General features: G+C 36.9%; 1 protein-coding gene across 1 annotated transcript; it reads right to left on the bottom strand.

Annotated features, from left to right (window-relative positions):
* Positions 1-38: 38 nt before the first annotated feature.
* On the bottom strand, positions 39-7,790 carry LOC131952625 (uncharacterized). Its single transcript, XM_059315368.1, has 8 exons — positions 7,759-7,790; positions 6,630-6,737; positions 2,992-3,033; positions 2,679-2,717; positions 2,315-2,356; positions 2,160-2,201; positions 1,884-2,038; positions 39-1,781 (listed from the first exon to the last, which is right to left on the bottom strand). The coding sequence occupies exons 1-8, from the start codon at positions 7,777-7,779 to the stop codon at positions 1,766-1,768; spliced, it is 465 nt and encodes a 154-aa protein (XP_059171351.1). The 5' UTR covers positions 7,780-7,790; the 3' UTR covers positions 39-1,765.
* Between the last annotated feature and the right edge of the window lie 13,205 nt (positions 7,791-20,995).

Below are 20,995 nucleotides of genomic sequence, written 5' to 3'. Positions count from 1 at the left end.
TAAAATGACTAGCAATTAAAAAAACAACAAAGACCACATTAAAATATTTTGTACTTTATTTTGAATAAGGAAAAATTTGAACAACAGTCAAATAGTGTAGATAAAAATAATGAAAATCTGATCATATGCAAAAATAGCAACCATGACGACATCACAACAAGAGAAAGAGATGAAGACAAAAATACATTCACACCAAAAGTTGTATATTCAGTGAAGACCAAAGAAAAACATGCATTAGTGCACACGTATGGAGAGGAGGGGAGTTGTGGAGAAAAACTGACAGAAACAGGAGAGGGAAGGGAGGGGGGACCAAACCATATTACATTAAATATCTCACATCTAAACCTCACATAAGAATCTATACATCTGTTTTGGTGTTGTCCTTTCATTTTAAGTTTGTCTAAAAAATAAGATAAAATTCAGTAATTCCTAGCCGTACTACTGTCAGTAAAATATAAACAGCATAGAAAATAGTCACCTTAAAAAAAAAAGCACATTTGCTGCAAAAGCTACTTAGTCAATGAAAAATAGTACACTGTTGGTTGCTGCTCAAAAAAACAAATCAAGAACACAAATTCAACTATAAAATTCTGAAGAAAACAAATTTGTTCTTTAATTAAACAAATAATAAATATCTAATTCCTTAGCAAAAAAAAAATATTTTTATACCTCTAGATGTATCAGTTTTAGAAAGTAAACAGCTAAACTGACATGAACTCTGCCATAGTTAATAATAGAGAATGGTTTCGGGAATGCAAACAAAGTTTTGGTGTTGAATCATTCAGCATACTCAGTAAATACAGCCACATTGACAACTCAACACAATAGTTACTCCTTTTAATAAGTAAAAAAACAACTAGACCCTGAATAAATTGAAATGAAATAAATTTTAAACTAGAAAATGATTTTCAAATAAATGAAATTTTCTTGTGTGTACTAACCTCAAATAGCAAAATTTTATGTTCTCTCTGGCAATTTTACTATTAAATACAAAATAAATGTACCGGTAGTATTTGATATAATTTAGTTTAAGGTGGGGGTATATAAACCAGACAACTTATTAATGGAGAAATAAAGTACAAAACCTAAACTTGTATGAAATCATTTATGAATAGCTCCTCAATGCAATCATCCATGAATTAAATATTTCCTTCACCCAAGTTTGCGCGTAAGTAACACCTCTTTTATAAAATTCAACAAATTAAAATGTAATAAAACAGCTTGTAACAAAATTGTAGATAACTATTCAGATCAAAGTTTTAACAATTAGGGGGTAGTTTCAATGTTAAAAACACCATTCATGTTTTTATACAACTAGAAAAAACTATCAGAACAGTCAAGACTATTTTAAAGCACAGTAATAAAATGATAGAAATTTAAAGCTCTACTTGCAAGGAATCTTTCCCTGCTAATTATACCATATAAAAAAAGTACAAATGACTCTTACCTATAACTATAAGTAAAACAAAATGGCAACTGTGGTACATGCTATGTTCCTTATAACAGGATTAGCAAAGAAAGCCACATTATAATATGACTACCAGTCTTATTTACAAAATGAATGTCTCCGCTGAACTAAACATAGAAGATGATCCTGATCCAACCAGGACATTTGTACAAATTAGAATAAGACATTCTTGGTGAAATCAGCAGAAGCCTGACTGTTAGGGTTATCTAGATGCTCAGCACCAAAGGACAACAGATGGAGAAGATCCTATCTACTTGACAAAGCCTAGTTAATCTGTTCACCGCTAACAACCTTAAGTCAAGGTTTCGAGAACCTGGAGAGGAAAACAAAAGAAGAATTTTAAATTTACTTACTTAATGGCACATACATATCGATGCACATGATGTAGTATCAGATAGGTGGTTTCAATACATACCTCTTGAATAAGTCCTTTAGCTCCAACTCATTTAAAGTAAGAGTGAGAGTGATTGGTTTGTCCGTAGTTTGCTCTTTACCAGCTTCTTCCTGTACTTTAGTTGGCTCAGCCTCAGTTAGTTTATTTCTTTTTTTCCTTCTCCGTTTGTTATGTTGCTTAAATAAAATCATGTGAGTATTTTATAAACTACAGTAAATAATAAATCGTGCACTAAACTGGTTCCTTTACCACATTAACATTTTTCCAAAACTATTAACGTTCTTGCTAAAAAATTACCGTTTTTTCAGCACCACTTGTCCCAGGCTGGGGGGCTACCATCTAAGAATACAGTAAAAATTGTTATAATAGTTGTCTGTTTTTTTTTCGCTCTTAAGTAAGGGAGTATTATGTCTATTAGTCGTAAAAGCTAGTCTCGTAATGCTAGGTCTTACCTCTGGCTTTGCTGGTTTCTCTGTTTTTTCTCTTTCCAGCAGCTAAGAATACAGTAAGATATTGTTATAATAGTTGTCTTGTTTTTTTTTTCGTTTTTAAGTAAGGGAGCGGTTTATGTGCTTTATATATATCATATATATCTATATAGTATATAGCATATGGGCAGTGTTTCTTCCAGACTTTTCTCCGGGGGGGGGGGGGGGCACTTGAAATTTTCGGGGGGCAGGGGGGCGGACACTTAAAAGTATATATTTTCTATATAAATTATATAAATATCGTTCGGGGGGGGGGGGGCCAAATATGCCTGGGAGAAACTCTGCATATATGACAGGCTAAAACATATTTACATCTTGTAAAACATACCTTTTGTTCTATGATTTTATCCATCATCTGTGCCATAGACTATGGACAAAGCAAAAGGTAAAGACATATTTACAAAAATGTTGAGAAATAGATTTTAAAATAGCACTAGAATCTATACCCAGCTGATATTACTTTCCCTACAGTCAGGTACCCTGCGAGGCTAAATAGATTCTGAGATGTCTTGCAAACTCTAGTTCCCGATCTAAATCTGGAATATCTAGTTTGCATTCCAGCGCTTCAACGCCCAACCACGCCGTCCCAGATGTTTAATACTAAACAATTTAAAAAAAAAAAACTAAAACGTTTTTATTACCATTTTTATTTTTTTAGCTGGCGAACTCTTGTCCAAGTTGTCCTAAGAAAAGTAAAGATATCGTTAGGCCTTATTGCATTTTTATAAGGGGAAATAAATCTACAACTATCGAATACGAACGTTGGTGAAACAAAAGGGAAAAATTGTGTAAAAAAAAAAAGAACATATCAAAATAGATAAAAAGAACATACCAAAATAGATACAGTGTTTCTTCCAAACTTTTTTCTCCGGGGAAGGGGGGGGGGGGGTGGGCGATAGACTTTCTTCGGGGGGGGGGGGGGGACGGGAGACACTGTTAAAAGTAACTATTTTATATTTTTTTATATAAATTATATAACTTTCATTTCGTTCGGGGGACAGTAGAATTTTTCGAAGAGATGCCTGGAAGAAACTCTAAATAGAAAATATAATATTGAATATAGATCTAAATAATGGATAGGCCTACTCCGTGATTAATCAATGGGATAGATTTCGGCTACACGTGTACGATGGAAGGCCGTACTTATAAATACCTACGAGAATATATGTCAGTAGATTATTACCGACGGGAATGTAGGACACACGTATTGAAGAAAAAAGGATACAGGGGAAAAAGAGTCAATTTTTTTTAATTTGAACAGTTCAATCCCTAAAACAATTTTCATTCATACCCACACACCCAGCACTTGGAGTTGTGTACAAATATGTCACCCTGCACCACATCGTGTAGCCCCTTTTGATTTGCTTAATTAAACTTTACAGTTGTACTGTTTCATTGATGAGTGTCCTTTGAAAAGCATCTCGCTCTCATCTGTGCAATGAATTCTGTTAGTGAGCCTTAAATGCTGAAAAATGCTTGATCTTGAAAAAATAATTGATATGAAGATTTTAACAGAATTTCAAAGTAGGCATACCCGTCTCATTGCAAAAATGGGACCACATGATTAGCCATTTTGAATTTAAAACACTAAAAGCACTTAGGTACAAGAGATGGTAACCGAAATAACACTGCAGGCTCAAAAAAGCTCACCAGGCTTGACAAGTCGATGTAAAGTTCGGTTTGATGAAGCACTGTTACCAAATATATCAGCAAGTTATGTATGTCAAGATGATCACAGATCAAATGTCCTTTCGTCAAGGTAGAGAGTGTAAACTGACCACTTCTGATCACCATCAATCAAATCCGATTCAGAATCATGAAGTTGATACACCATCCGTTCATCCTCCTGCAACTCAGAACAAATTTTGTCTGCTGTATCAACATCTGATGGAAACTCCATGGAAATCTCTTTTCCTCAAATATATTTCTTAGATGACATGATACCTGACAAAAAAGAAAAAAAATATATATCTCGTCATGCTGATTAAAGTGAACTATTGAAATGCATACAGTAGCAAATAAAACGTGTGCATTGTCTCATAATACATGTATAATAGAAGTTAATAGTCGGAATTACTATTACTATAAGATTTGACACTTTATTATATACTGAATATTTATAGCAGAACTATTTGGGTTTCCAAATATTTTCTTTTTAAACGGAACCTGCATTTAAAATAAACTAATTCACACGCTCTTCGGTAGGCCTATAAGCTAGAGTGGAGTGGTAGCACAGTATGCTCTCTAGGCATATCGCTACCACCCCCCCCCCCCCCACCTGTCTAGTGAGCTGTTTACAAGAATAGAGCCCGTCGGATTGGTGACGGCTATTAGGGGCAGATAATTTGGTTTGTAAGAGATTTAAACTAAGGTGAGGTAATAACAAGTTCTGCTAGATCTTTTCATTGTCGTATGTAAACCGTCGTCACGGACGGCTGCTTTCACGGGGGGGGGGGGGGGAATAATCGTCCTTCACGAGCTACTGATAGCGTTTTGAAGCAAAATATTTTCAGTCGCAGCATTGGTAGTGTTGAATTCATCTTTATATATAATTCTCTTCATGGATACCATAGAAAACATCACGCAGCTTAGCCACCACCCTCATCCCCCGCCTGTCAGATGAGCTGTGGTTCACCCCGAATGTTTACAATCATAGAGAGAGTTGGAATAAGTGACGGCTATTAGGGGCAGATAATTTCGTTTTTAAACGATTTGAAACTAAGGGGAGATAAAAAGTTCTGCTTGCTATTGTCATTGACGTCTGTAAGCGGCTGCTTTCACTGGGCGGGGGTGGGGTGGGGAGGCAGGGGGCGTGGTAGTGTCGAATTAACAAATTATGAATTGTTGATAAGTAGAAAAAACAACTAGATAGTGGCGTATGTTTACGGCGCGGATCAACTCGTAGAATCTTACTTAAAAAGGGGTGGTGTTAGGTTACCGGTAGTTTAGTAAATACAAATATAACTTGCTAATGTTAATCCTATTCTTAACCCACATTCTAACCCAAGTCCTACCATAGCTCTGACACCAATTTCTGACCATAAAACTAAATATGAAACAACAAACTACTGACAACCTAAAACGTCAATTCAACGTCAACTGGTTTGTTGCGACGCAATGCTGAACGTTTTAAAATCTCTCGTGCAGGAATGCGATCGTTGACCTTGTGTATGCACGTGGTTTAACACTAGCTTTCGTGAACCTCAAGATTCAAGATTCGATAGAATATTTTAACGTGCTAAAAATATGTAATAAATAAAACTGCTTACCTGACTATAGACGGCTTGGACTTGGAAAACTTGAAGTTGAGTCAAAATGTATGTGCGTAAGTATGTTGCACCAAAAACCAAAGTGCACGGATAGCCAGTGGCGTAGGCAGGGAGGGGTGGGGTTGGGAGGTGGGGGGTCATAACCCCCCATAGACCCCTCGGTACATATATAAAGTATGAGGGAGGGTGTAAATCGAAAGTTTGAGGGGGGGGGGTGTAAACCAAAAGTTTGAGGGGGGGGGGGGTGCAAATCGAAAGTTTGAGGGGGGTGCAAATCGAAAGTTTGAGGGGGGTGCAAATCGAAAGTTTGAGGGGGGTGCAAATCGAAAGTTTGAGGGGGGGGGTTACAAATCAAAAGTTTGAGGGGATGCAGATCGAAAGTTTGTCCCCGGGTAAAAATTTGAACCCCCCCCATGAGACGATCCTGGCTACGCCACTGCGGATAGCTGCTGTGGAACAATTAGTGTTTTATAAGATATCTCTCCCCCCCCCCCCCCCATCGAAAATATCTACACAGTACATGTTATTGAAATGGTCGACGTGAAAGGAGATTGAAAGTGGATTCTTGTGTACTTGGGTAGGGGGGGGGGTAATTTTAAAAAATTCGGAAATAACGCGACTGGCAATGGGAAAAAAAAACGTGCCTCTTTTTTTGGCATCTTCTAACCCGATGGCTTTTTCCAGTATTATAAATAAAAAGGTCTTTCATAAATTTAATCTTTAATGGCATACAATAGACACGACTACATGGACGACGACAGCCATGACGAAGACTTCCATACCCTCACACGACAAGACAGACTAATTTTTAATATTCTCCCACACGTCACATCCTTACTTGCCTCGTCACATTCAACATCTTTTATTAATATAGCACATTCTACTACACACATACTCTCATGCGACAATTCACAACAATATGTACTTCGAGAAGGGGGGGGGTAAATTTATTAAGTAACTTGAGAAACTGACGGCCCACATCGCGAATGGCAATAGAAAAAAAAACTTACAAGCTGTAGAGTAGGCACAACATTGTGAGCTGCAGCTACGGAAGCTGTACACTCGGTAGCCTGGGGGTCTTCATACATTTCAGATTTGAAATCTGACTTCTGGGGTTCCTGTATTATAAATAAAGGTAAAGGTTAGAGGTATAACCCCCCCCCCCCTATGGACCCCTCTGTAAAAAATGGAACGGAATCTTCTTTAAAATAAACCGGGAGTGATCTCCCCTAAACTTTCTCGAATATTCTTATATAAAACAACAGGGGATGGGAACTCGGGCTACAGACATGATTTTTAATCCATTTTAAATACTTAAAGTTTTAAAAATAGAATAAAATCTCGTAGACAAATTAATTGCACACCAAGTGAACGCGAAATAAAAAAGCGCATAATAGTGCGCAATATTATTATTACTTTTAAAATTTACATTAGTTTTTTGAGAAATCGGAAGTAGCGTAAAGTACTACTTCCAGTCAACGGAAATGACTCAAAATTTAATAGAAGGTAGAGAATTAGATCTTTTACTTACGTATGAAATTTCATTTATCTATCTGAAATAGTACTCAAGTTATAGGCTTTTGAAAAATTCAAAGTAGGAAAAGTACCACTTCCAGTTATCGGAAATCGCTCAAAAGTTGATACGGATCTACGATTTTGATTAAATACTTATATATGAAATTTCATCAACCTAGCTGTAACGGTACTCAAGTTATCGTGTTTACACACGGACAGACACACACACGGACAGACACACACACACACACACAGACATACGGACAAGATTGCAAAATTATGTTTTTCCGTATTAGTGAGGTGTAAAACGTCGAGATTTGTAAAAATCTCGATTTTTTTTTTTGCACGATTACAATACTTTCTCTATACTACGTATATACGAGAAAGTAAAAACGGATGTTAGGTTACTGGTAGTTAACTAAATACACATGGCTTAATAGTAGTAAATTAAAATACACACATGGCTGGTTAATGTCAATGCTAATCCTGTCCCTAACCCTAACCCCAACCCTGGTCCTACCATACGCCTAACCCTCATTTCTAACAACCCAACACCCCTTTTTTAAAAGAAGATTCCATTATCGGACACCGGTATCTAGAATTATCAAAAACGGAAAAACTTACTAGATTTTTAGCGCAATCCATTGTAATAGGCCTAAGCTAATTTTTCCGGTTTGGCTCGTTGTATTTATATGAACTTGGCCAGGCTTTTTTTTCAATATTGCTTGCTAAATCAAGTTGCCAAATAGTGTACGTTTTATTGTCTACATTGTTTATTTATAAAATATTTTTACCGGTATGTTGGTAATTATACTTATTCCTTTATGTGCTTTCCCAAGCAGGAACACCATTTTTAGTCTGTATAGTGGAATCGGATCTGAAGTGTAGTCTAATCACTTAAACAATTTAATTCCGCAAAAAATAAAGCGTTTCAGATCTTACACTTCCATAGCCGATGCACGAAAATTGAAGTGTATTTACAGATTGACAATAGTGTAACAGTTTCTACCTTTACCAACAGGCAACAAACCTTCGCAAACAATAACTCTCAACACATGCTCACTATGACACTGTATAAGTTTCAAATATGTTTCCCTATATATATATATATATATATATATATATATATATATATATATATATATATATATATATATATATATATATATATATATATATATATATGTGTGTGTGTGTATATATATATATATACATATATATATATATATATATATATAAATATATATATATATATATATATATATATATATATATATATATATATATATATATATATATATATATATATATATATATATATATATATATCGTATATTCTAAGACAAGTGATCTTTTTTCTAAATCTGGGCGACCGCCAATGCGTCAGCTACGTAGTAGGGCGCTCTCCTGAACCCAAGTTACACTACCTCAGGGCGCCGCGTAAGGTCCCTGGCTCGGTTAATCAACGAATGTCATCTGCCACCGTGTCAATATTATAGGGTGCTCTTTAAAACAAACGCGCCTGATTCAATTTAGTGAGCGACTATAACGTCCCATCTTATTCATTGTCTACCGCACTGTTTAGAACGAACGTAGACGCCATTTTGCTAACGGGAAAGCCCAGGGCGTCAAATCACACCCTGTAGGGGCGCCCAGAGGACGCACTGATTCAATATAGTCAACGGCTATTTTTGCCCATCGTGTCTTTAGCGTGTAGTCTTTTTTTAAACTAATGTAGGCGCCATAGTGCTCACAGAGGAGCCCGCGGTGCTTAAGGTCAAGCAATAGCCGGGGCACTGGCGGCTGCGCTTGTTGAAGTTTTAACGCTGAATATAGTAGTACCTCTTGTCCGCTATGCAGGATGTCCGATTAACGGATACCATGTGCTATGATAGTTGCTATGTAACTCTGAGCGCCAAACAGTGTATTTACAAAAATTGCACCCTCCCGGGCGCTGCCCATAATAAATTTTAATGTTTTTTTTTCGCAGAACCATTTTCAGTATTATTCACATCAACCCTCCAAAGTTTCATGTCACTCGGATGAATGGTCTCGAACCGCATCCAATTTTTATTTGTATATACCGTATACAGAGAAAATCGCACACTCGTTGAGTGCCGCCCTAGAGAAATAAAAAAAAAAAGATTTTTTTGCAGAAAAGCAATCGACTTTTTATTTTTTATATACTGTATATAGAAAAGAATCAAATCGCGTCATGTTGGGGCGCCACCCCTGCGAAAATTTAAAACATTTTCGCAGATACCTCTCCAAGAGTATTCTTAGAAACTTTCGAAAGTTTCATGGTGATCGGATGAAAAGTATAGTCATGCATAAAAAACAAACAGAAAGGCAGACAAACACATACACATATATTGCTTCAGTGTTTCTTCCAGACCTGTTTTCTCCGGGGGGGGGGGGGGGCACTTAAATTTTCGGAGGGGGGGGGGCGGTAGACTTTCTTCGGGAAGGGGGGCGGACACTGTTAAAAGTATATATTTTCAATATAAATTATATAAATTTCATTTCGTTCTGGGGGGGGGGGGGCGGTAGAATATTTCTCCTCCTCCCCCCCCCCCCACTTCCCCGCCCCGCCTCCCTCCCCGCTTCGCCCCGTCGCTAAGCCTCTGGATTACCTTGACTAAGTTGAGACACTTTCATACCAAGTCAATAATGCTGAGTTGAATTCTACGTGTAAAAAATAAAGCTGAGTTGAATTCACCGTGTAAAAAAAACAGGTGAATTTAGTTTAACTGCTTTAGATGGTGAGTTGAGGCTTGACGGAAAGAGATGATTACATTGATATTTACTTTTTTTATCACACGTACGCCTGAATCCCCCGCCCATCGCACCCCTACTCCTCGACACACCACAAAATATTTGATAGAGAGTTACTATAATGAAAGAGAAATGGTACATTCCAACTAGAACTAGATCTATAACTAGAAATTTGCCACACTGTTTGAAAACATGCCAAAGATGATGTTATCAGAGCTTACGATTATTTTTTTTTTAATCTGCCGTGCTGTGGGGGGGGGGGGGGGGGCAGGGTTATGGTCATTGACCATGACTAAGGCCTTGATTACGTGTAGTAAGTACATGATGGTTGAATGAGCAGTAAGAAATACAAGATGATTGAATATGGGCGGTAAAAAAATGATGACGGAATGAGGGGGGGGGGGGGGTGGGAATAATTGCTGTTTGGATAACTAAGCAACTCTTAATTTAAGTAAATCTGATCCGGTAAACAAAACAATATTATATATATATATATATATATATATATATATACATATATATATATATATATATATATATATATATATATATATATATATATATATATAATATATATATATATATATATATATATATATATATATATAAACTTTATAGCAACAAACTTTTAAATTCTCTGAAAATAAGTAAATAAAACTAGCGTTCGTACATAAACGCTATCATGAGATCTTTTAAATATTTTAGCAACCAAAGCTTGTATGAAAGAAAGCTAGTTTTATTTTCTTATTTTCAGTGCATTTAAAAGTTTGTTGCTAAAAAGTTTTTTTTAATTTGGAACAATTACGTATAATTCATTTTTTTTTTCTGTTTCCCAATTTATTCTAGTAGACGTTATCCGCGAAAGACTATAAACAACTATAAACATATCTATTCATTTATAAATCATGGTCCTTATGAGCAAGCTAGGTATGTATCTGTCATTTAGAGGTCTGTTACTTATGAGGTCGAACGGCTGAGTATCACTGATGCTTTCATTCACCAGTCATGACTGAAAGCGACTATGCGTTAGGAGTACGTTGTCTGCCCTTGATGACCTTTCATTTGTTTCTGTTTCTGCATTGATGTGTGGGTTGCGACGTATGTGCTTGACCGTGACCTTACGCTGTGTTTCTTCCATGCATCTCTTCGGGCATATGCTACGTCGCAGGTCAGCTCGTAGAAAATAAAACAACTGAATAGCGGCGTATGTTACGTCACGGGTCAGCTCGTGTATATTAATTGGCTAGTCGATTGCGGGTATACTTCTTTTTAAACATGTGTTTCTCAAACATGAATGTTCATTGGAGCTATTTCTCGATGTTAGCATACGTTGGTTGGCACCAAAATATTTTATTTATCTAACGCTGTTTACATCTGACTAAGTGCTGCCTTAATTTTTTTATTACCAGTTTTTTCGATACCATTTGCAAGTATTGTTTTCTTATGAATGGTGTTCACTATATGCCTGTTAGTTTTACATTTTAAAAATCTGGCATAATTGTATCTTGTGTCGTTTTTGTCTAATCTGCCGTTTTCACTGTTAAGCAGCAGTTTTTCCCCCCTAAAATGGGGGGGGGGGTGGGGAAGGTGCACTCTGTGTCAGTATCAGTGTCATCATGATGTATGCCTTTGAAAATTTTGAGTACTTAAAGCAATGTTTTCCACCAGTCATAAATACGTGGTGATCAATGCTTTTTACAAAGGGGACGACGTGGTCGAGTCGGTAAAGGTAAAGCTCATGGTTGCTAAACCGAAAAGTCTCGAGTTCGAACCCTCGGGCAGATGAGGCTCGTTAGCTGGGGCACTCTTCTAGGAGAGACAACTCCAAAATTAAACTACTGCTGCCTTGTAGTTTGTTCTTGGTTGGACAAAGGCTATGGAAGCAAATCCAAAAAGAAAAGCAGGCTGAAATCGGAGTCAATGGCCTCAATGGCGCATAACCAGATGATACGTAACGCTTAATTGTGTTGGAGGTGTGGTCGAGTCGGCAAAAAGCTCATGGTTGATAAATTCGAACAAAAAAGCCTCGAGTTCAAACCCACTGGCAGATAAATCTCGATCCCCTTCAACGCTAATAATTAAGAACGAAGAAGAAGAAGAAAAAGCTTTTTACAAGCTTTTATTTAACTTGCTTTTTCGTACTTTTGTCTGTCTTTCGGTTGTCCGTCACAGATCAAAACTGCTGAGCGAAATTTCAAACCCTTCTAATTGATTGATTTGTTTTAAACTTGCTATCTGACATCACATTTGACTTAATAGGATGACTAAATAGTTATTTTTTTAAAAATTTAATTAAAAATTTCTTAAATTAGTAGTACTACTATTCCGCATATAATACGCGCATTGCATGTTCATTTGTTGCGCAATAGTTTTTAGTCAAGAAACTCTATTGTATTTAAAAAAATAAAGTACTGAAAAAATGCACAAAAACATTCTAATAACAAGATTTTATGTTATAATGCACTAAAAAAATTTCTCGAAAAAAACTGGGAGAGCTTTAAGAAAATCAGGCTAATTAATTAAAACCAGAAGTTCGAGATACGCGTGGCATACGGCTCTGTGGGCTATAAGGCAGTAACGTAACTCTGCCTCCGTATCGGAGACTTCCTGTTGGATTTCATCACAGACATTGCTTCAGCCATCGGCTTCTCTCCCATGCTAGTTTGACGTTGATTTGTTGACGTTTCTGTTTCTGTGAGTTTTAAGAGGTGGGTTGTTAGCCCAAAACTATTTTTTTTAAACTTCGTCATTTCTCATTCTGAATATGGGGCCAAACAATTGCAGGTTTAAAAGTTTTTTTTTTTTATAAAAAACGTTTTTGATAACAAGCTTTTATGTAATAATACACTAAAAAGTAGAAATAAATTATACACTACTATTTAAATTACTATAAAGAAAAGCGTGGACCACTTTAGTATCTATTGGATACCATTACTAATATTTAGGAAGAGTAAAACGAAAACGAAACATGACGTCTCATAATCTAAAGCCGGGGGAGTGCACACAATAGTATGACGTCATTGATTCTCGAGTAAACATTGAATTAAAAAGCCAATTTTGTCTAATCTTAAAAGTGGTTTGCTTAATGAGTTCCTTTCATGCAATTCTTCGGGTAAGAACGTGTATGTCTACCCCCCCCCCCCCCCTCAAAAGAAATGACGTCATCGATACTCAAAAACACTGACATTACGTCCTAATTAATGTGTCTAATCTATTAATGTGTTTTGCGTGAAGAGTTTCTTTCATGTATTCTTCGGGTAGTGGTGAAGCCACACCCCTGGTAGACACACACAGACACACACACAGACATACGGACAAGATTGCAAAATTATGTTTTTCCTTATCAGTGATCGAGATTTGTAAAAATCTTTTTTTTTTTGCACGATTACAAGACTTTCTCTATACTTCGTATAAATCACAACAATAGAAAAGATACAGTATGCACGTTAAAAGAATTATTTTATAACTAAATGTTAACAATTTTATTAGCTGGTCCAAATAGCGGTCGTGGCTATTGGGAACCGGGTTCGAATAGATGCATCATTTATAGTTAACGAGCCGGCCCGCGGCATAACATACGCCGCTATTTAGTTGTTGTTTTTTCTACTTTTCAGTAATTCATAATTTGTGAATTCGACAGTACCAACGCTGACACTGAAAATATTTCTTTAAAACACTTTAAGTAGCTCGTTAAGGACCATAACCCACCACCCCCCCCCCTTCCTTCCCCCCCCCCCCCCCCCACGTTTAAAATCATTTCAAACTAAATTATCTGCCCCTAATAGCCGTCACTAAACCCAACTCCACGGAGGTAAACAGAGCGTGAACCACAGCTCACTAAGATCATGTAGGGGTGGGGATGGTAGGGAGCGCGCTTGCAGCTTGTTTTCTAACGGCTCGCAGAAGAGAATTATATATATACGAGCCGGCCCGCGGCATAACATACGCCTCTATTTAGTTGTTTCTAATTTTCAATAATTCATAATTTGTGAATTCGACAGTACCAACGCTGACACTGAAAATATTTCTTTAAAACACTATAACCCCCCCCCCCTTCCTTCCCTCCCCCCTCCCCCCCCCCCCCCTACGTTTAAAATCGTTGGCTCTGCTTGTAAACATTTAGAGTGAACACAGCTCACTAAAACCATGTAGGGGTGGGGAGGTAGGGAGAGCGTTTGCAGCTTGTTTTCTAACGGCTCGAAGAAGAGAATTTTATATATAGAAGATATAGATAGATAGATATTATATAAAATAATAAATCAGACACGCATCTATCTATAAATCTAGTCTTATTAGCATTTTAAAAATATGTGATAAACAAATAATTATTTTAGCGCAAAGAAATATTTTTTTAATAAAATTAAAACAATGTTAGATCTAGTCTATAAAGTGCTGTTGTTTTTTTTGTTGTTTTTTTTTTTTTTTTTTTTTTTTTTTGGAAAAAAAAAAGGCACCGGTACTCGGTGATGGATTGCCTAACTTTTAAATACTAGTTGCTGCATGAAAAGAAATCTTGTGATTTACATAGATGTGCCGACCAAAACTTTTTTTTTCAAATATCATTGTTTAAAACTTTGAGTTTAAAAAGTTTCCAAAAAGGCGCCACTTTGCTAAAAATGGCCAGAGGGGGAGCGGTCGCTCCCCCTGCTCCCCCCCCCTGCGTACGCTACTGAGCTCAAGGTAGTTGTTTAGATACATAGTCACAGATTTGGTTTATTGCTAGGGGAAATAGAGGTAGGAGACCTTCTCTGGAATTTACCAAATATTTTGTCATAGAGATTTTGCACATTTTTCTCGAATTCATCATTAACCTGACACGTGTAGTACTAGTTACATTTAATCCTTTGTGTTGCAGATTGTTACTAGCACATTCATAACAGAGCTGATAGGGAGTTTTTTTAATTGGTATCATCTTTAATCAAAAGTGCAGATTAAACTAACTTTCACATGCAGAGGATAATGAGGCCTACCCAACGAAAAAAATTTTCATTGACCAGTGCATATGCTATTTAACTTTATGTTCTTAAATCGTGAAAATAACTAGTCAATAAAAATGTAAACTTAACCAGTATAAACATATAACCAAACGCCTCTAATGCTGAATTAATAAGAACACATGTTTGCTTCAATACAAGCTTGTATTTCAACAAGCTTACGGGAACTTAGAAATGTAAATCATTATATTTTTGTATAAAGTGCTGAAGGATTTTTGTATTTTGTTTTTTAGGCTATTTGTCTTATCATAGAGGAAAAATTTTCAACAGAAGCCATTGAAGCTTCTAAAAAAGTAAATAAAGAAAAGGTAAGTTTACATACTTTTTTGTATAAAGCATTACAAATTGTTTTAAATAACATTAGGCTGTCATGGATTAACTACAGTTATCCATTTTTTCTACTTGTTAGTACTGTGAAATTTAAACATAAAGGCTATTTTTTTAAAGGCCGTGAAATGGTACCATAATAGAATTTGCTTAATTTTGACAGAAGTTAAAGATAAGTACCAGTACGTTGCAGGGCATCCATGAGTTTATTCAGCTCTAATGGGTACCTTGTTCCAGTATGGCTAAGTAAAGATAGCTGGGCTTAGAACTGTCCCTTTACATGGTGATGTGATAACAGATGAATATTACCTCATCTGCCCCATATATTGCTGGTATGAGAGGGAACTTGACTTTTTATGTTTCTGGTGTTATGTTTGTATGAGGATGTTTAGCCTCACATTTTATTTCTTGTTGTTTGGACTTCAGAAATATTTTTTTTACCTCTAGGATGAGCATATACCCCTGGAAAAAACAGAGCTGTGATTTGAAGCCGGAGGTATGAGATTTGCAACTTAGAATTATAAAGCTAAAAAATCAATGTGATCAGTCTAAAATGCTTCTTTTGCCTTTGAAAACATAACCTTCAGCCTTTTTTTTTTTGAAAAAAAAATGTTTACAATTTTTATTTTAAACCCAAAGTTTTTGTGTGTGTATAAATTATATACATTATCGGTTTTTTGTAAATAGACATTATCTATGTTCGCAGACTATATAATAAACGATGCTGCAAAGATTTTACGGCTCCTTCACTTACGAGATCTGAGAGACTTGCAGGCAAAGATCAATTCAGCAATTGTGGCTGTACAAGGGATCACAGCCAATCCAAAAACTGATACTAAACTTGGAAAAGTGGGCAGATAGAACAAATATAAGCCAAAATCTTACTAATGCATCAGTTGATTTGACTCTTTATTGTTTTAGCTAGTCTCTTTAGTCAGGTTCTAATTACTAATAACCCCCGCCCTCCTAAATACATGATTTAACCCTTATCCTTCCATTATTGTCATGTGAAAGTCTTTTAGAGCAGTTGTAACAAGGACATTAAAGCACGAGAAAAATGGCCCGTTGAGGAAGGATACACTGGGCGCTAGGTTGATAGTGCTGTCTCTTTTCTCTAAACTAAAACCAACCCACCCCCCACACACACCACCCCCCCACCTCCACCCCCACCCCCCACCACCCACCCACCCCACACACCACCCCCCCCCACCCCCCAAAAAAACATGTCTACCGTCCCATTCAACGAAATATAATTATATACTTTTTCCAGTGTCCGCCCCCTCCCCGAAAATTCTACCCCGCCCCCGAAAATTTCAAGTACCCCCCACCCCTCTCCGGGGAGGAAAAAGTCTGAAAGAAACACTGGTGTCGCGCTTAGCCACTACGCGAAGAATTGCATTAAAGAAATTGCGAGAAAACCATTTTTTAGATTAGACACATTAATTAGGCGGTAATTTTATTATAGAGTATCGATGAGGAAACCACCCCACCCCCACCCCCACCCCCCCATCCCCCACCCCCCACTCCCAAAAAAAAAACATGTCTACCGTCCCATTCAACGAAATATAATTATATACGTTTTCCAGTGTCCGCCCCCCTCCCCGAAAATTCTACCCCCCGCCCCCGAAAATTTCAATTACCCCCACCCCTCTCCGGGGAGGAAAAAGTCTGAAAGAAACACTGGTGTCGCGCTTAGCCACTACCTGAAGAATTGCATTAAAGTAATTGCAAGAAAACCACTTTTTAGATTAGACACATTAATTAGGCGGTAATTTTATTATAGAGCATCGATGAAGAAATTTCTTTTGAGTTGGGGAGGGGGGGGGGGGGGCTCAGACGTTCTTACGCGGGGGTGGGGCTTCGCCCCTACCCGAAGAATTGTATGCAAGAAACTCTTCACGCAAACCATTTAGATTAGACAACACTTCCTTTTTATTCAATGTTTACGCGATAATCAAAGACGTCATTATATTACTGTGTGCACTTTCCGCCATGAGATTATTTTCAACTCTACGCTAAATGTGTCGACGTCATACTTCGTTTTTATTTTGCTTGTGTTTTCTCTAGAGCGTTCTTGTCAGACAGAATTTTTGCTTATGTTTTCTCTAGAGCGTTCTTGTCAGACAGAGCGTTCTTGTCAGACAGACAGATAGATAGATAGATAGATACACAGACAGCGAAACTATTAGTATTAATACCACCGCCTTCCATATTTAAAATAGATCCAGCCTGCCACTGAGTAAATTGCTCATGTTCAAAATTTAATGCAAGATTATGCAGAGGCGTAGCGACCCCTCCCGGCGCCCGGGGCGAACTTTCAGTTTGGCGCCCCCCCCCCCATATATATATATATATATATATATATATATATATATATATATATATATATATATATATATATATATATATATATATATATATATATATATATACTAGCCGTCCCGGCCAGGCCCTGCTCTGGCTTCTGTGAAAAACCTTTCTGTTAAAGACCATTACGTGTATGTTTAGTTATCATCATAAACCCGGCATTGCCCACCCAAACTAAAACCAACCAAAACCAAAATAACAAAACGCAAATAAAAGCTAACACAATTACAAATACAAACGAAAACAAAAACCTAACAACAAACCAACCACAACCACAAACACCAATACGAACACAAAGAAAAAAACAAACAAAAAAGCAAATGAAAACAAACCAAATCCAAACGCAAAACCAACCACAAACACAAACCCAAAGCAAAAAACACAAACGTAAAAGCAAACGAAAACAAACCAAATCCAAACGCAAAACCAACCACAAACACAAATACAAACACAAACCCAAAGAAAATAAAACACAAACGAAAACGAAAAAATAAAGAACAAAAACGAACCAAATCAAAACGCAACCCCTAACGCAAACCCAACCTAAACACAAAGAAAACACTAACGCGAACATAAACGCAAAGTGCTCACGGGGCTGAATCGCCTGCTTCAGCTTAATAAACGACTATAGTACCCCAACTTATTCATAGTCTTTTGCACTCACTTTAATGAACGTAGGCGCGAAACCGAACACGGGAGGCCCGGGACCCTAAATAGCACCCTGTCTGGGCGCCAGAGGACGCACCATGACGTCACCGCCTGATTGAACTTAGTAAACGACTATAGTACATAACTTATCGATAGTCTTTTGAACTCACGCGAACGTAGATACCCTAGCGTACACCGGAAGGCCCCGGGCGCCAAATAGCACCCTGTCGGGGTGCCGGAGGACGCCCGGATTTGATTCACTTAAAGACTATAGTAACCTTTCTTATCCATAGTCTATCGCACTGTTCAAAACAAAAATTATGCAGCATAGCGCTCACATGATAGCCCAGGGTGCCAAATCGAACCGTGCAGGGGCGCCGGCGGACGCGCCTGTTTCAAAGTAGTGAACGAAAATGATAATACTCCAAGCTTATCCGTAAATGGAAAGAAATAAACATATAGGATTCGTAGGACCTGGCTCATTAAATGTTATTGATTTTTAAAAAAATAATTATTCAACAGTGTATAGAATAAATAAAAGGCAGTGTTAAAAATACCTAACGAGATTGCACTTAATCAATCCCCGCTAATTATGTAATTATTTTTTTTTTCTTAACACCAAAACAAAGTAATAATAAAAAGTAAATTCTTTCTTCTTAATGATTTTTTTTTAAAGGGAAGTAACTGTGCAGTCAATACATCTCCGACACAATTTTAGAAATTTTATAAACGTCGATACACTTTTTAAAAATTTTATGTCATGCACATAATTGAAATTTATTCTTCCAAGTACATGGAATGAAAATTGTTTTTAATGTAGTTCGATAGTAATTTTTTAACTCATAAATTTAGACAACTGCGCACGATAATTGATCTAACACTTAAATCCGTAGAAATGCCAACGACAAACTTGTCACATACAGAACTGAGCTTTATATATTAGACTAGCCGTCCCGGCCAGGCCCTGCTCTGGCTTCTGTGAAAAACCCTTCTGTTAAAGACCATCACCTGTGTGTTTAGTAATCATCATAAACCCGGCATTGCCCACCCAAACCACAACCAACCAAAACCAAAACAACAAAACGCAAACATAACGCTAACACAATTACAAATACAAACGAAAACAAAAACTTACAACAAACCAACCACAACCACAAACACCAATACGAACACAAAGAAAAAAGCAAACGAAAACAAACCAAATCCAAACACAAAACCAACCACAAACACAAACACAAACCCAAAGAAAAAAAACAAACGAAAAAGCAAACGAAAACAAACCAAATACAAACGCAAAACCAACCACAAACCCAAAGAAAAAAAACACAAAAGAAAAAACAAACGAAAACAAACCAAATCCAAACGCAAAACCAACCACAAACCCAAAGAAAAAAAACACAAAAGAAAAAACAAACGAAAACAAACCAAATCCAATCGCAAAACCAACCTCAAACACAAATACAAACACAAACCCAATGAAAATAAAACACAAACGAAAACGAAAAAAGAAAGAACAAAAACGAACCAAATCAAAACGCAACCACTAACGCAAACCCAACCTAAACACAAAGAAAACACTAACGCGAATATAAACGCAAAGTGCTCACGGGGCTGAATCGCCTACTTCAACTTAATAAACGACTATAGTACCCCAACTTATTCATAGTCTTTTGCACTCACTTTAATGAACGTAGGCGCGAAACCGAACACGGGAGGCCCGGGACCCCAAATAGCACCCTGGTTGGGCCGCCAGAGGACGCACCATGACGTCACCGCCTGATTGAACTTAGTAAACGCCTATAGTGCATAACTTATTTATAGTCTTTTGAACTCACGCGAACGTAGATACCATAGCGTACACCGGAAGGCCCGGGGCGCCAAATAGCACCCTGTCGGGGTGCCGGAGGACGCCCGGATTTGATTCACTTAAAGACTATAGTAACCTTTCTTATCCATAGTCTATCGCACTGTTTAAAACAAAATTATGCAGCATATTATAGCGCTCACATGATAGCCCAGGGTGCCAAATCAAACCGTGCAGGGGCGCCGGCGGACACGCCTGTTTCAATTTAGTGAACAAAAATGATAATACTCCAAGCTTATCCGTAAATGGAAAGAAATAAACGTATATGATTTGTAGGACCTGGCTTATTAAATGTTATTGATTTTTAAAAAAAAATAATAATTATTGAACAGTATGTTCAGTGTATAGAATAAATAAAAGGCAGTGTTAAAAATACCTAACGACATTGCACTTAATCAATCCCCGCTAATTGTGTAATTATTTTTTTTTTCTTAACACCAAAAACAAAGTAATAAAATGTTAATTCTCTCTTCTTATAAGGATTTATTTTTCATTAAAGGGAAGTAACTTTGCAGTCAATACATTTCCGACACAATTTTAGAAATTTTATAAACGTCGATACACTTTTTAAAAATTTTATGTCGTGTTCATAATTGAAAATTATTCTTCTAAGTAAATGGAATGAAAATTGTTTTTAAAGACTTTCAATGGTAATTTTTTGACTCGTAAATTTAGACTTTGAGCACGATAAAAAATCTAACACTTAAATCCGTAGAAGTGTCAACGACAAACTTTTTTTTTTGCCACACGTTACAGAACTGAGCTTTATATATTAGATATGTGTGTGTGTGTGTGTGTGTGTGCGACAGTCTGGAAAAAAAATTAACAATTACGCTGATTGTCGTTCCCTAAAACTTCACTGGACGTCAATTAAATTCCCCTTAAA

This window comes from Physella acuta, unplaced genomic scaffold (genome assembly GCF_028476545.2).
Source record: "Physella acuta isolate Inbredline_101_S28 unplaced genomic scaffold, ASM2847654v3 ptg000883l, whole genome shotgun sequence".
NCBI classification, from domain to species: domain Eukaryota; kingdom Metazoa; phylum Mollusca; class Gastropoda; family Physidae; genus Physella; species Physella acuta.
The sequence above is the reverse complement of the archived record's forward strand: the minus strand, read 5'-3'. Positions and strand labels throughout refer to the sequence as shown.

Coding starts and splice junctions, on each gene's coding strand:
- LOC131952625 (XM_059315368.1), bottom strand. CDS start 7,779: ATGGATTGCGCTAAAAATCTA. Junction 2,718..2,991: donor CAGCTAAAAAAATAAAAATG/GTAATAAAAACG, acceptor CTTTGTCCATAG/TCTATGGCACAGATGATGGA. Junction 2,357..2,678: donor ATAAAATCATAGAACAAAAG/GTATGTTTTACA, acceptor CTGTATTCTTAG/CTGCTGGAAAGAGAAAAAAC.